At 53.5% G+C, this 16,335-nt stretch overlaps 2 protein-coding genes across 4 annotated transcripts in view; both read left to right on the top strand.

The window, feature by feature from the left end:
- Positions 1-1,045: 1,045 nt before the first annotated feature.
- Positions 1,046-2,183, top strand: ADM5 (adrenomedullin 5 (putative)). Its single transcript, XM_081807267.1, is given in 3 exon segments — positions 1,046-1,334; positions 1,337-1,507; positions 1,509-2,183. Coding segments are annotated over 3 exon segments (627 nt in total). The 5' UTR covers positions 1,046-1,130; the 3' UTR covers positions 1,761-2,183.
- A 77-nt stretch (positions 2,184-2,260) lies between these two features.
- Positions 2,261-16,335, top strand: part of CPT1C (carnitine palmitoyltransferase 1C) — a 21,078-nt gene continuing 7,003 nt past the window's right edge. Inside the window, exons 1-11 of one of the 3 annotated variants that reach the window (XM_081807265.1) lie at positions 2,261-2,488; positions 3,015-3,092; positions 3,202-3,356; positions 7,807-7,946; positions 9,609-9,780; positions 10,038-10,139; positions 10,230-10,367; positions 11,600-11,716; positions 15,096-15,173; positions 15,396-15,503; positions 15,659-15,743. In XM_081807265.1, coding sequence (XP_081663391.1) covers positions 3,216-3,356; positions 7,807-7,946; positions 9,609-9,780; positions 10,038-10,139; positions 10,230-10,367; positions 11,600-11,716; positions 15,096-15,173; positions 15,396-15,503; positions 15,659-15,743 — 1,081 coding nt within the window. In that variant the 5' untranslated portion in view covers positions 2,261-2,488; positions 3,015-3,092; positions 3,202-3,215. The remainder of the gene's footprint in view (positions 2,489-3,014; positions 3,093-3,201; positions 3,357-7,806; positions 7,947-9,608; positions 9,781-10,037; positions 10,140-10,229; positions 10,368-11,599; positions 11,717-15,095; positions 15,174-15,395; positions 15,504-15,658; positions 15,744-16,335) is intronic. The other 2 variants (XM_081807264.1, XM_081807266.1) reach the window with 2 other exon arrangements.

Genomic DNA, 16,335 nt, shown 5'->3' on the forward strand with positions numbered 1-16,335 from the left:
GCCCTGCCCTCTGCAGGTGGGGAAACTGAGTCATGGGGGGTATATTAAGGGGATAGAATTCCTTGTGTGTCTGCTTGCTCCCCCAGCCTAGCTTGGGACTTGGAGGTGGGGGACAAGGGGGGGGGATGTCCCACCTTAGGGCAGCAGGGCCTCCCCGCCTCCCGTCTTTACAGAGATGGACTCGGAGGCCCCACTGACTGCTCCCCAGGGGCTGTGTGTTCACCCTCTGCTGCAGGCGTGGCATCTACATCTGACCCTTCCTCATGGCCTTGTGCACAGAGTCCCTGGTCCCCCAGGGTGCTCTCCACAGGACCTGCATCACCTAAGCCACCGTGACGTTCCTTTCTGCGGCCCTGGTTCCACCTGCTTCAGTACAGAGGGAACCCCAGGCCTGGTGGCACTTCACACCCGTCTGCACCTAGTCCTCCTCCAGGATGGTGTCCGACCGCGGTGCTAGGGCCCAGACTCCCTCTGTCTACAACCTGACGCGGCTCCGCTCGCTCCCCGCATTGCCCGACCCACGAAGGAGCCTGGCCCGGGAGACCTCATGGTCCCCAACGGGTTGAGGTTGAGGTCACAGGAGCCCAGCGCCTCCCTGCCCCCACCCCTTTCCTGGAAGCCCTAAGCTGTGTCACCACTAGCAGGTGTCAGCTGCCCCGCCCCTCTTCCCTCCGCCTTAAAGGGGTCCCTCTCCCGAGGCCTCCCAGGGTCATAGCTCCGCCGTGTGACCGCACCCGCGAGGCCTCAGAAGCCAAGGAGCAGGACGTGGGGATCCGGGTTCTAAGCCTCCCCTTCTGGCGTGGTGTGGCCTCGACTCTTGGCCGCAGTTTTCCCCGCCTGGGCAGTGGGGACTGGCGCCCAAGCGGGCCTCCAGGGGACTGTCGGACTCGGGAAGGGGGCGGAGCCGCACCCCGGAGGGGCCACTTCAAGGCACATGGGTTTCGAGGACCACTCCCGGCCCCACCCCACGATGACTTTCCACATCCTCCTGTTGCTTCTCGCTTCCTCCGTCCTGGGGGACCCGGACTCCGTGGGCAGGTGAGAAAGGCGGGTGGCGGCGGGGACAGGGCAGGAAGAAGACCGCGAGGAGCGTGCGCCCCCTTCAGGCCACTGCTTCCCGCGTCGGTGGAATGATGATCTGTAAGCGCGCCTCTGCGGTCGCGGAGTTCTGGGTGTCCCGACTCCACCGAGACCCCTTTCTCGAGAGGATTCTGTTTGAACCCGGCCTTCTCCCCTGCTCCCTCCCCAGGCAGCCTCGGCACCGCAGGCGCCTCTGTTCCCTGGGCACATGCCAGACCCACCGCCTCCCAGAGATGATATACTGGCTCCGCTCCGCCTCCATCAAGGAGCACTCAGGGAAGGCCGGCCGCGAGCCCCAGGACCCCCACAGCTACGGGCGCCGCCGCCGGCGCGAGGCCAGGGTCCTGCTCCGTCTCCAGGACCCTGGCCTGAAGAAAAGAGGCCAGCGCAGTGCCCAGCTTCCTGGGTGACGTCGGGCACGTCCCTGGCCCTCCCCTGGCCTCAGCTTACCCATCTGTGTATTGGGGCCACGACCCCAAGTTTCTTTTCCCCTAACTCCATCTCCTGGGCTCACTCAAAAACTGTCTCCCCCCGCTGTGATCTGGGCTGGACCCAGGGGCACACCGGACCCAGCATGTACAAAGAATACTAACGTCCCGAGCCTAATAAAACGAGTTTCCTGTTTCAGACTCTGCTTGTCGGTGCCCATTCCGCCCTCCCAATCTGCGCCCAGTCTCTAACATATTCTTCCCCTTTATCCATGCACCTTTTCCCACACGGAAGTCCCCCTGACTGTCTAACTTGAATCCAATCCGCTGTAGCTTCTCCTTCGCACCACTCAGTCCGTGCAGCTTGCATTTTCCGTGGGCGGTTTTGGTGGGCTGACCCAACCCCCAAGCAGCCCTCCCTCCTCGGGATGGTAGAACTTTGATTCGCTCTGGCTCGATACCCACGCGCGTGACTTTACGTGTACCCAAAGGTGGGCTGTGGGTTCCAAGCCGAGCCTCGTTTTGCAGAGAGGAAGGAGAGTGAGACAAAGCGGAGTGGGAAGCCCAAGAACCTGGGGTTCGGAGGAGAGGAGCAGCTTAGAACCCAGGAAGCCAATGGTGGAGAAATCGGGCGGAGTAGAAAAAGACTGAGGGCTCGGGATCGAACGGAGGGAGAGGATTGGACGCCGGGATTCGAGGGGGCGGGGATAGAACGCAGAGGGCTGGAAGGGGGCGGGGATAAAACCAGAGACTCGAATACCCGGCAAGGCACGCGCGAGGCAGAAATCCGGGTGCCTGGATGTTGGATAATCGGGGGCGACCAGGAGCTCCGGAGGCCCGACGACCAAGTCGCGGACTCGTCGCCCTGGGATTGGACATATGCAAGTGGGAGCCTTGGGTCTGGCGCTCTAAATCGAGGGTGGGGGGTGTGCTCGGGCTTGGTCTCCAGGATTGGATCGGCGGACCTCTGACTCAGCGTGGTAAGTATTGGAGGGGCTCGAGCTCCCGCGGGGCCTGGAGGCCTGTGTCTTGGGTTGGGCGTGCGGGTCTCTCCATCACTTGTCCTCGAAGCTCGCATCGGCTCACAGCCTAAGCATCCCTGGCTGTGAGGCATGCGCAGTAGGGTGCTCCCTCCCCCATCCCCTCCAGCCCCCGGTGCGGGGGAGGGGACGCTGGGCCACCCTAGAGCGGACGAATTTATAGACGTTACCCCCCTGCTCCTCCCCCGCCACTCCTCACCCACCCCATCCCCCCACCCCATCCCCCTGTCGCCCTGGAAATGGGGCGGACGGTGCCAACGTCCGGCAGGTGTTCATTTCAAATGGGTCTCGGACTAATGTTTTTCCCTAGACCCCGCAACTCAACCCTGGACCTGTTTCCCGCCCCCAACCCTGAATGTTGAAAGTCCTTCATGGGGAGGGGCGCACTGCCTTGCACCTCGTTCTCAGCAGAACCGCAAAAGGAATTAACGCGAGTTGTCCCTCCTGCCTCTCTATGCATTCACAGAGGTCCCCAACTGACGTCCCTCCAGCACCGGAGGTGTCTGGCCAAGTCCTTCAAGACCCCTCAGGTGATTAGGGAAGGGTGAGCTGCCGTCCTATATTCCTGGGTCTGTAGGAGGAGGGGGTTGGGGGCCCGGACTCCCGGGTCTGAGGCTGGGGACCTGGAGAATGACCCTCTGTCCACCTCCCAGGGCTCTAGGGTGACATGGCTGAAGCGCACCAGGCCGTGGGCTTCCGACCCTCGATGACCTCGGACGGGGCCGAAGTGGAGCTCAGTGCCCCCGTGTTGCAGGAGATCTACCTCTCCGGACTGCGCTCCTGGAAAAGGCACCTCTCCCGTTTCTGGGTGAGGAGAGCCACGACTTGGTTTCCTTCCAGGAATCCAGTTAGGTGCTTCAGGGGTGCCCGAGGCCCACTCCAGCGTGTGGGTGATTCCTTCATGGGATCCTATCACCCCCTCCTGGGAATTTTGCTGTCGACTTTCAGAACCCCTTAAATGGCCATTTCTGGGTTCTCGGAGGCTCACTTGGGAACCCTCAACCTCACCTACTGGGAACCTCTATTCACCTCTTAACACCACTTCCTGGACCACTTCCCTTTTTCCTCACACTCCCCAAACCCAACTTCCACCCAGTTTCTAGAATTCAGACCCCATACCCCATGGTGCTCCCCTCCCCCTTTCGTCTCTAGGTTCTAAACTGGGTGCTCATTTCAGAACACTGTGACCCGATCAAGATCTTGGTCAGCCCGCACCCCAATCCTGAAGGGCCCTTCTTCCCCCAGCCCATGCCCCTGGGTCTGGGGGCCGCCTCCTTGCCCTCACTTCTGAATCCCCAATCCCCCTCTCCGGTATGCAGTGCACCTTCCCTGTGGTTCCGAGATGTGAACCTCCAAATGTCTATATCCACACTTCTCCATCACTATAGACCCTGCTGTCCCAGTCTGGGCTCGTTGCCCTTGCTCTAGAATGCCCAGGCCCAACATCTAACCAGAGCCCACGCCTGCCCCCAGGGTCACCAGTTCTAGAACTATGGCCCTGCGTACATCCAGAGTCTCCCTGTCTGTGAGCACAAATCTGGAACACTTGTGGGGTTGGCCAAGCCTGACTTTGAATCCTGGCTCTGCCACTTACCAGCTGCATGGCCTTGGGCAAGTGCGCCTCTCTGAGCCTCAGTTTCCCCACATGTCAAACGGGGGTGATGATAACACCTCCCTCACAGGACAGTCGCGAGGATTAAGTGAATTCTTCTTACATGTAAGCACTGAGCGAACTGCCTGGCCCATGTCAAGTGCAGAGTGTTAGCTTTTGATAATATTGTTTTTTTTTTTTTTAAAGATTTTATTTATTTATTTGAGAGAGAGAGAATGAGAGAGAGCGAGTACATGAGAGGGGGGAGGGTCAGAGGGAGAAGCAGACTCCCTGCCGAGCAGGGAGCCCGATGCGGGACTCGATCCCGGGACTCCAGGATCATGACCTGAGCCGAAGGCAGTCGCCAAACCAACTGAGCCACCCAGGCGCCCTGATAATATTGTTCTTGATTCATTAACCAGATATCTATGGAGCATTTATTAAGGGCCTGCCACTGTTTGGGACACTGGGGACATGGCAGGGAGCAAGAGAGAATCCTGCCCTTGTGGAACTCTTGATTCAGTAGGAGGAGAAGGCAATAAGGGGACACATAAGCAGATGTGGAGTATGTCAGATCACGTGACATGTGCTATGGGCGAACAGTAAGGCCCGCCGGGTGGAAAGAGGGAGGCTGGGGGTGTTGTCACTAAATAAGGGGGTGGCCCGGGCCCCGGAGGATCTCCTGAAGCTGAGACGTTTGAACAGGCTTGATTGGACCTCTATAGCCTTATGAGTTATTAAAATAGAGAGATATCTGTTCCCGTGGATAAATAGCCACTACCCCAGACCCCCAAAGAGTTTGTCTGGTTTCTTTTTTTTTAAGATTTTATTTTCAAGTAATCTCTACACTGGACATGGGACTCGAACCCACAACTCTGAGATCAAGAGTCACACACTCTACTGACTGAGCCAGCCAGGTGCCCCCCGCCTCCAAAGAGCAGGGGAACCCCCTGGGCCTCAGGCTAATCCATCAATTAAAACATTACCATGTGGCCATTAGCCTGTGGTTAAATACATAAATACACATATACATACACACACGTAAGTGTGTGTATTAAAAATTAAGATATAGTTTCAGAAAAAATGCACAGAGTTTTAAAATATACCGTCCTTGAATTTTGACAATGCCCGTGTAACCAGCTTCCTATCAAGACAGCCTGGCCTGGACCATTCTAGAATGTTCCTTTGAGCCCTTTTCCGGCGCACGCCCCCCCCACTCAAGGCAGCCACTGTTCTGATTTCTATGCTTGTAGGTGGATTTTGACTAGTGCTGCATTGTTGACTATTTTGACCCCTAGTTTTGAGTCCCCCCCTCCAGACCCTCTCATTAGTGTAAATTGGTAATTGTAATAATGATCATTCTTGCCTTTCTATCACATAGCCACCTCTCTCCCTGTTGGACACCTGATGCTCTTATGTCTTCCTCTTCCGTTGTGGACCCCACGGGCCACCGCGAAGTCTCGTAGCTCCTGGAACATGGTCCCAGGGTGAGGGCTGTGCCCTCAGCAACCACAGGGCTGAAATTCCATAATTTCTTCATTTATAAAACGGTATCCCTGACAGTCCCTCCCTCAAGAGATTGTTGCAACCATTAGTGGTTTTAGCAGAGGGCCTGACTCACAGAAGGGACCCGTCCAACATCGCTGTTTTATGATCCTGGTGGTTCCACAGGTGCTGTGTGCCCTCCGGCATGTTCTTAACTTCTCTGGGCTTTTGCTCCCTCATTTCTAAAATCGCGTTAGGTAATATTTAGTGTATCCTGGGCTCTACACTCACCAAGCTCTTTAAATGTATTGCGTGTGAACGACTCTTGATCTCGGGGTCCTGAGTCGGAGCCCCACGTTGGGTGTAGAGATTATGCAAAACTAAAATCTTTTAAAAATAAAAATAAACCTATTGCTCACCTGATCCTCCTTATAGCCTTCTAAGGTAGACCTATTATTAGTCCCACTTTACAGATGAAGGAACAGAGGCCCAGAGAAGGGCTTTTTCACTTTCCCAAGGTCACGTAGCTGCTAAGAGGCAGAGTTAGAATTAGTCTGGCTGTGGAGCCCACGCTCATGCCTGCCCTCCCGGGCGGGACTTATGCCATGGGGCTGTCGTGGGTTACGTGCAGTGGGTCATCTGGGCCAAGCAAGTGGCCCGGCATCCATGGGGGTCATTCATCAGCAGGTCAGAGGGATTCCTGAGTTGGTCTCCAAATGCATACAAGATGTGGCACCTTGCAGTGCATCCTGTTGCATTAGGGTCCTGAGGCATCTGGATGATTTGAGGCGTTGACATTGGACCCTCTGTGGCTTTGGACAAGTTCTTCCAACCTCTTCTCTTCTCGGTTTTCTTCACCCGTGCGATGGGCATAATGGTATTTACTGCTACCTTACTGAGCAGCAGGGCAATGAGATGATTTATTGATGCACCTGGTCCTTGGGAAGTGCTCTGGAGAGTTTCCTGTTATTACAAAGCCCCTGTTCTACGACAATCCAGAGCACCAGATAAAGGAGCCAACAGCTTCTCTTAAAAAGAAATCATAAACAATGAAAGCACCACGTTTGCCTGTAAGCTTTTCTGGCCAAACCAAAGATCGTGAAGTGAATAAATCCCCAACAAGAAGCAGAGTAGCAATAGAAAGGGTCATTGTAATCATGTTTATTGAGTGCCTACTGTGTGCCTGGCTCTGAGCTATGCAATTCGCCCTCTTCCCAGCCCCCTTGGCTTTATTTTTCTCTATAGTCCCTATTGCCAACTGTCACACTACCCTAAATCCTTTTGGGTAGCTATTGTCTCTGTCCCCCAGGAGAGCAGGACTCTTGCTGTCCTCTTGTCACTGCTGTAGGACTGCAATCAGCATTTGTGGAAGGACATTTTCTCATCCCACCCTCGTGACAGCCCTATGAGCCCTGTACTGGGATTGTTCCCATTCTACAGATGAGGAAACTGAGACAGAGAGGGGAAGCCACTTGTTTGCGGTCACTTAGCTTGTTAGTGACAAAGCAGGGATTTTAAGCCCAGGGCTCCAGAGCCCAAGTTCTAAACCATGATCTCTGAGGCTTTCCTGTTGGTTAAATGTGGGGAAAAAGAGAGAACGTGGTTTCTTGAGCCCTGCTGCCGACCCCCACTAACAGTAGCTCTTATCGTGCTGTGTGACCTTGAACCTAAGTGTTCTTTTGTTAAATGAGATCACCTAAGTACCCACCTCACAGGGCTGTTGGGGGGATTTTAAGAGCTCATCCTTGTAGAAGGTGCTTGGTTGTGAGACTTGGTTAAGTGTTAGTTATCTCCATGGCACTTCCCTGGGAGTGTGGTTAGTAGCCCAGGACTTTCATTCATTCCATGGCCATGTAGTTCTAGAAGGCCTCCCGAGCTCCAGACCCTGATGTATATGGGGGATCATTTTGCCTGAGAGTAAGCTCCTCCAGAGAACCCTCCCTGACTCCTTCAATTTGAGCAACCCGCCTCTGCAGGGCTCCTGTGCCTTGCTTTATGTCCATTAGCACTCGCTTCATTTCTGACTCACCTCCCTGAGGGCAGGACCCAGACCTGTCTGGTCCCCACTGGGTCTTGAACACCCAGCTTGGGGTTCAGCACACACTGGGTACTCTGTCAATATCTAAGAGTTGTGCTCAGAGGAGGGATAATTGATTGAATGGGTGCCCTTTCCTCCCCACAGAATGACTTTCTCACTGGTGTGTTCCCCGCCAGTCCCCTCAGCTGGCTCTTCCTCTTCAGTGCAATCCAGCTCGCCTGGTTCCTCCAGCTGGATCCTTCTCTAGGACTGATGGAAAAGATCAAAGAGTTGCTGCCGGACTGGTGAGCTCCCCCACCTGAGCTGAGTAACCTCCCTAATGCCTCTTCCTCCACCCAGTGAGTTTCTCTATCAGTGTGGCATGCCTGCTAAAGAAAAGTAACCTCAAAATAAATAAACAAATAAATAAAAAAGAAAAGTAACCTCTGGGATTCACTTTGGGTCAGATTAATAAAGGTACAGCACGAGTAAAATGGAGGTGATTTCCTCCCTTTCTTGCTAAGAGGGACACTGACAAGCTAGAAAATGTCCAGATATGGTTACATATGCACTGACAAAAGTAGGAGCTCTGCTGGGCCCCAGTTGTGTAGTCTTAGGCAAGAGACTTCACCATTCTCTTGTCAGTCTTCATTTATAAAATGTGGATAATAATAATTGCTTCCCAGGGTGGTTGGGAGAATGAAACAAAAGCATGCACATGGAAGGGCACCCAGCTGGCTCAGTAGGTGGAGCATGCGACGCTTGATCTCAGGGTCATGAGTGCGAGCCCCACGTTGAGCATGGAGCCTACTTAAGTAAATAAATAAATAAATAAAATCCTTTTTAAAAAAGCATGCATGTGATCCATTCAGTACAGGGCCAGGAGGTTACTAAATGAGAGTGGTTGTATTATTATAATTGTCATTTTGGAGAAAGTTTTGGAAGCCAGGTGCTGGTGAAGTGACAGGTTCTAATGGTTCTAATTCTCGGCTTAGTCCTCCTGGGGAAGAAGGTTCAGGTTTTGTACAGATAGTCCCAAAGGACAGACCCAGAATCAGAGGTAGGAATTTCCAGGAAGGCTAGATTTATCCAGTGTAGCGAGGGGAAGTAACTCCCCCCAAGTCCTCCAGGTGGGCCTTGCTCGCACACCTGATTGCCACTTTGCAAACATGTTGATCTACGGTAGTTTTCGATCAGCGGATCAACGTTTTCTTAAACCTGAGTGTGTATTGGAACCACCTGGGAGGCTTGTTAAAACACTGATGGCGGGGCCCCACCCCAAGAGATTCTGTTTTAGTAGCTCTGGGTGGGGCCTGGGAATTTGCATTTCCAACCAGCTTCCAGGCCCTTCGGATGCTGCTGGGCCAAGGGCCACACTTTGAGAACCACTGCTTTAGAGTATAATTTGATTGCTGGGAGAGAGAAGTGTGTCCCTTCTTCTTCTTCTTTTTTTTTTTAAAAAGATTTTATCTATTTATTTGAGAGAGAGAGAGAGAGCATGTGAGGGGAGAAGGAGCAGAGGGAGAGGGAGAAGCAGACTCCCCACTGAGCAGGGAGCCCGACATGGGACTTGATCCCAGGACCCTGGGATCATGACCTGAACTGAAGGCAGACGCTTAACCAACTGAACCACCCAGGTGCCCCAAGTGTGTGTCCCTTAAAAAAACAAAACCAAAAAACCCAGCTCCCACTTATTAAGTACCTATCAATTTCCATGGGAAGTGATTTTAGGAGCTTTGGTGTCCTCACGAACCCGGGGGAGGAGGGGTGGCATAGAGAGAGGATCCATGCCTACTTTACAAACGAGGAAATGGGATTTCCATGACTGACTCCCATTCTAGAAGATATGCCCCCAATCAAAAGACCAGGGTCAGAGAACGATCGGAAGAGCAGGGGCTGGGTGGGGCCGGAGGGGAGGGGCGTTCTGCGGCCGGGAGACCCAGGCCCGTTTTCTCGTTCACTCCCAGGGGTGGACAGCACCACAGGCTTCGGGGAGTCCTGGCGGCAGCGCTGTTTGCGTCGTGTCTGTGGGGGGCCCTGATCTTCACGCTTCACGTGGCCCTGAGGCTGCTTCTGTCCTACCATGGCTGGCTCCTTGAACCCCACGGAGCCATGTCCTCCCCCACCAAGACCTGGCTGGTATGTGAGGGGCAGAGCCCTCCCCGCTCAGGCCCTCCGGGGACCCACTTCTCTGTCTCCTTGTCTCTGGTCTCTGCCTCCACCTTTCTGGGACCCTGTCCACCTCTCTCTGGTCTCTATTCCTCCTCCTGGGGTTCTGTCCCCACTTCCTCTGGGTCTCTACCCCATTCTCTCTGTAGGTTGCCACATCACCCCCGACCCTGGTCCGCGACCCCAGGGAGGGGTGTAACGACCCACTAATTCCCGCTTCCCTCCAGGCCCTGGTCCGCATCTTCTCCGGCCGCAAAACGATGCTCTTCAGTTACCAGCGCTCCCTGCCACGCCAGCCCGTGCCCTCGGTGCAGGACACCGTGCGCAAGGTGGGCCTGCCTGGGACCTCCACCGGGGGCGGGGTGCGGCGGCCGGGGGCGGCCGGGGGCGTGACCTACCCTCTTCTCCTTGCCCCTCAGTACCTGGAATCTGTCCGGCCCATCCTCTCCGACGAGGACTTCGACTGGACGTCAGTCCTCGCGCAGGAATTCCTGAGGCTGCAGGCGTCGCTGCTGCAGTGGTACCTGCAGCTCAAGTCCTGGTGGGCGTCCAATTACGTGAGTCCCACACCCGGATCCGCAAGGTTCTGAGGCTCCTTCCTAACCTGTAGGTCTAGGCCCCGCCCCCGCCCCGCCCCCGCCCCCGCCCCGCCCCGCCCCACGCCCCCAGGCCCTGCGGCGCGCGAATATTTTTGAGCCCCGCCCCATGCTCTATATTCTGAGCCCCGCCCCCGCGCTCCCATAGTTTAAACCCAGCCCCAGATGCTCCGACTTGCGGCTCCTACTCTCCAATATTCTGAACCCCATCGTCATGTGCCTACATATTTGGTTTTTTTTTTTTTTTTTTTTAAGATTTTATTTATTTATTTGACAGAGAGAGAGAGAAAGCACAAGTAGGCAGAGAGGCAGGCAGAGGGAGAGGGAGAAGCAGGCTCTCCACTGAGCAGGGAGCCCGATGTGGGGCTCGATCCCAGGACTCTGGGATCACGACCCGAGCTGAAGGCAGCCGCTCAACCGACTGAGCCACCCAGGCGCCCCCGTCATGTGCCTACATATTGAGCCTCCCCACCCCATGCTCCGACATTCTGAGCCTGACTTCAATACTCTAAGCCCCGCCTCCAGGGCCTGCCCACATCCACAGCCCCGCCCCCAGCCCGCCGGGATTGCAACCGCAATTCTAGGACTTATCCAACATTTCAGCCCTCCCCTGGCAGGAGGCAAAAAACATTTTGAGCCTCCGCCCCCAGAGTTGTTCTTGTTTTACCCCCTCCTTCTGCGCGAGGGCACCTCCCCCCAAATGGGCTTCTGAGGTGAGGAGCTAGGCCTTTGGTAGTACTCTGACTTGAGTTTCTTGGGAAACTGAGGCACAGAACAAGACGGCAGTTCACCCAAATCAGGGCTTACAGGCCTTTTATTATGTAGGAAGTTATAAATAGCTGGCGGGCAGCGTGGGATGAGATGAGGTGCAGGTAGCAATAAAGACACATAGGGTGGTGTGAGTGTCTGGGGGGGTGGGACGGTCTGACTGGATGAGAGGATTAGGTTTCCAGGAGGAGAATTTCTTAGGGCTGAACCCTGAGGGTTGGACAGAACTTGAACCTGTCAGGTTGGTAGGAGGGAGAGGGCTGAGCAGAGGTGAGGAAATAAGGAGGTTATAGGGCATGTTTTGGGAACAAGGAGGGCTTTCCTCTGGCTGGAACAAAGGATTGAAGGGTGATCCTCATGGGAGGTGATGGTGGAGTGGTGGGGAGAGGCCTGAACTCCAGCTGAGGACCTTGGACTTTTTCTAGGGGGTGCCAAGGAGCCACGGGAGGATTCTGAACAGGGGAGGGTCAGGATCAGCTCTGCCGTCGGGGAAAGACTGGAGGGGAGACACCGGAGGCTGGGAGGCTGGAGAGGATATTAGGGTGAGGACGTGGGGGAGAGGAGGAGGCCTGACAGGGGGATGAGGCAGGGTCAAGGCAGGAGGGTGGGGCTGGGACTGCCAAGCTGGGGGTGGGGAGATGGTGAGGATGGCCCCCACGGGCCTCACCTGGTGTGGGAGGGACTGCAGGGCTCTCTCTGAGATGGGGAGAAGGGGAGCAGCTTTGGGGTGAAGGCACTGAGCTCCATGGGGGTTCCTGGGGGGGTGCAGAGGAGATGCCCTGGGGCAGCCGGATCCCTGAGTGAGGGCTCAGGAAAGAGGCCTGGGTGACAGCAAACGGGACCTTCAGCTGCAGAAGGAAATTGAAACATTGGACTTGGAAGGGAAGAGGATCTGGGACAGAGAGCCCCAAGGGGCAGCAACATGGAAAGGTCAGTCAGACAAGCTCCGTGGAGGGGACTGAGTCGTGTTTGGAGGGGTAGGAGGGAAGCCAGGCCTTAATTTTTACATTTTTTTTTCCTTCAAGCTGTTGGGCCAGATTCTGTGCCAAAACATATGCTCATGCATGCTCGGGGACACACACACACACACACACACACACACACACACAATGTATTTATTTCATTGTACCTGTAAGGCTGTACCCCATTATCTTAAGTACAACAAAGAAAAAAAAACAAAAACGAAGGCCAACTAAAGTCTGACACTGCTGTCTTATCACAGACTTTTTAATCTATATTTTTAATTTGTTATATAAACTTTATATATTATATGTAATTTTAAATTGTATAATATATAGTATGATTGGATATTTTATAACTTATAGAAATATATTTATTTATTTATTTATTTATTTATTTTTAAGATTTTATTTATTTATTTGAGAGAGAGAGAATGAGAGACAGAGAGCAGGAGAGGGAGGAGGGTCAGAGAGAGAAGCAGACTCCCCGCTGAGCAGGGAGCCCGATGCGGGACTCGATCCCGGGACTCCAGGATCATGACCTGAGCCGAAGGCAGTCGCTTAACCAACTGAGCCACCCAGGCGCCCCTAGAAATATATTTAATATACCATGTAAAATATATGTAACATATAGATACACATAATTTTTATTGTGGCAAAATGGACATAATATAAAATTTACCATTTTAACCATTTTTAAGTATGCAATTCGGTGGTATTAAGTACATCCGCAATGTCGTGGAACCGTCACGACAATCTGTTTCTAGAACTTTTCATCCCAAACAGAAACTCTGTACCAATGAGGGAACACATCCCCATTCCCGCTTCCCCAAAGTACCAGGTAACCTCTAGTCTACTTACTACCTCTAGCAATTGACCAATTTTAGATTTTTCGTATAAGTAGAATCATGCACGATTTGTCCTTTTGTGCCGGATTCATTTCACCAGGTATGATGCTTTCAGGGTGCAGCCATGTTATAGTGCACATCAGATTTTCATTCCTTTTATTTATTTTCATTTAAGATTTTTATTTATTTGAGAGATAGAGTACAAGTGGGTGGGAGGGTCAGAGGGAGAGGGAGAAGCAGACTCACTATTTTTTTTTTAAAGATTTTATTTATTTATTTATTTGACAGAGAGAGACAGAGCGAGAGAGGGAACACAAGCGGGGGGAGTGGGAGAGGGAGAAGCAGGCTTCCCGCTGAGCAGGGAACCCGATGCGGGGCTTGATCCCGGGACCCCGGGATCATGACCTGAGCCGAAGGCAGACGCTTAACCGACTGAGCCACCCAGGCGCCCCATTTTCATTCCTTTTTATGTTAACATTCCATTGCAGGGGCTCCCAGCTGGCTCAGTCAGTGGAGCATATGACTCTTGATCTCAGGGTTGTGAGTTCAGGCCCCCTGTTGGGTGTAGAGATGACTTAAAAATAAAATCTTGGGGGGATGCCTGGGTGGCTCAGTCGTTAAGCATCTGCCTTCGGCTCAGGTCATGATCCTGGGGTCCTAGGATCGAGCCCCACATTGGGCTCCCTGCTCGGCGGGAAGCCTGCTTCTCCCTCTCCCACTCCCCCGCTTGTGTTCCCTCTCTTGCTGCATCTCTCTGTCAAATAAATAAATAAAATCTTTAAAATAATAATAATAATAAATAAATAAATAAATAAAAATAAAATCTTGGGACACCTGGGTGGCTCAGTCAGTTAAGCGTGTGCCTTCGGCTTAGGTCATGATCCCGGGGTCCTGGGATCGATCCCCACATCAGGCTCCCTGCTCAGCAGAGAGTCCGCTTCTACCTCTGCCTGTGCTCTCTCTCACTCACTCTCTCTCAAATAAATAAAATCTTAAAAAAAAAAACAAATAAAATCTTAAAAAAAAAAAACGGGCACCTGGGTGGCTCAGTCGTTAAGCGTCTGCCTTCGGCTCAGCTCATGATCCCAGGGTCCTAGGATCGAGCCCCACGTCGGGCTCCTCGCTCTGTGGGAAGCTTGCTTCTCCCTCTCCCACTCCCCCTGCTTGTGTTCCCTCTCTCGCTGTGTCTATCTCTGTCAAATGAATAAATAAAATCTTTAAAAAAAAAAATTCTATTGTATGGATAGACCACACTTTGGTTGTCCATTCATCTGTTGATGGACACTTGGGTCTCTGTGGTATTTTTTTAAATCTCATATGAGATCATTTCACATATATTGTTGTGTGCCTAGCTTTTTTCAGTTGGCAGTGTGTCTCGGTCCTTGCTCATTCTGGGGCAATAATATAGATGCGCCTTATTCTTTTTTTCTTTTTCTTTTTTTTAATTTATTTGACAGAGAGAGACTCAGCGAGAGAGGGAACATAAGCAGGGGGAGTGGGAGAGGGAGAAGCAGGCTCCCTGCTGAGCAGAGAGCCCGATGCGGGACTCAATCCCAGGACCCTGGGATCATGACCTGAGCCGAAGGCAGACACTTAAGGACTGAGCCACCAAGGCACCCCTGCGCCTTATTCTTTTTTTTTTTTAAATTCAGTTTCTTCATCCCTCTAGGAACATTTCTTTTTTTTAAGATTTTATTTATTTATTTGACAGAGAGCGAGAGCAGGAACACAAGCAGGGGGAGTGGGAGAGGGAGAAGCAGGCTTCCCGCGGAGCAGGGAGCCCGATGCGGGGCTCGATCCCAGGACTCTGGGATCATGACCTGAGCCGAAGGCAGTCGCTTAACCAACTGAGCCACCCAGGCGCCCCCTTATTCTTTTTTAAGAGCTTGGTAGTATTCCAGAACATGAGTGTAGCACGGTTTAGCTAACTGATCCCCACCTGACGGACTTCTAGGTTACTGCTAGTTACTGATCACGATGGCCTCCTTCACTGAGCTCCACCCTCCCCGTTTGACACAGCAAAGTCTTGGGGGTCTTGCCACTCCCATTGCCCCCCCCCCCCGCCACCTTGGCAGCAGCTGCCCCAGCCTCACATCTCTCTGCCCCACTCCTAGGTCAGTGACTGGTGGGAAGAATTTGTGTACCTGCGCTCCCGGCACTCGCTGATGGTGAACAGCAACTATTACATGATGGTGAGGGGGGAGAGCTGGGGAGGGGCTGTGTTCATAGCTCCCCAGGGCTAGGGTTGGGATGTCTCTGTAGAAAGTGGGGTTTAGGGTCAGTGACCACAATCAGAGTCTAATTCACCATCTCACTGCCTGTTGGGGTCAGGATCTGGGTTTGGGATCCGGGCCCCCGATCAGGGGGCCAAACCTGACCCCAGGCGTTTTGCCGTCCCCTCGGCTGGCCCCCAGGATTTCCTGTACGTCACTCCCACACCAGTGCAGGCAGCTCGTGCTGGGAACGCAGTCCATGCCCTCCTCCTGTACCGCCACCGTCTGAACCGCCAGGAGATCCTGCCTGTAAGAGCCCCCCCACCCCAACCCATGGGCTGGGGGCAGAGCCCCTCTCCCCCACCCCCCACCCATGGGCTGGGGACGGAGACTGTGGTCCTGTGGCCGTGTGGCCAAGTGGGTCCTGGGAGGCAGCGTCCTCTGGAGCCCGTGGTCTCTTGCAGACTCTGCTGATGGGAATGCGGCCCTTGTGCTCTGCCCAGTATGAGAAGATATTCAATACCACGCGCATTCCCGGCATCCCAAAAGGTGAGATTCCTCTTGCATCCTCACTGACAGAGGCGTCACAGTGTAGTGGTTGAGAGCATGTTCTCCTGGGCTCGAATCCCAGCGCCATCGCATCGCTCCCTAGCTGTGTGACCTTGGGTCGGTTACTACCCTCTCTGAGCCTTAGTTTTCTCATCTCTGAAACGGGATAATAGTGGTACATAGGGTGGGGAGGATTAAATGAGTGTTTAGAACAGTGCAAGCCGGGGCGCCTGGGTGGCTCAGATGGTTAAGTGTCTGCCTTCGGCTCTGGTCATGATCCCAGGGTCCTGGGATCGAGCCCCACGTGGGGGGCCTGCTTCTCCCTCTCCCTCTACTGTTCCCCCTGCTTGTGCTCTCTTGCTCTGTCAAATAAATAAAATCTAAAAAACAAAACAAAACAAAAAATAGTGCAAGCCATACAGGACGTGCCTAATAAATGGTTCTTTTTTTTTTTTTTTAAAGATTTTATTTATTTGACAGAGAGAGATAGCGAGAGCAGGAACACAAGCAGGGGGAGTGGGAGAGGGAGAAGCAGGCCTCCCGCCGAGCAAGGAGCCCGATGTGGGACTCGATCCCGGGACCCCGGGATCAT

This window comes from Leptonychotes weddellii, chromosome 16, assembly GCF_054177405.1.
Source record: "Leptonychotes weddellii isolate Sample4059 chromosome 16, ASM5417740v2, whole genome shotgun sequence".
NCBI lineage: Eukaryota > Metazoa > Chordata > Mammalia > Carnivora > Phocidae > Leptonychotes > Leptonychotes weddellii.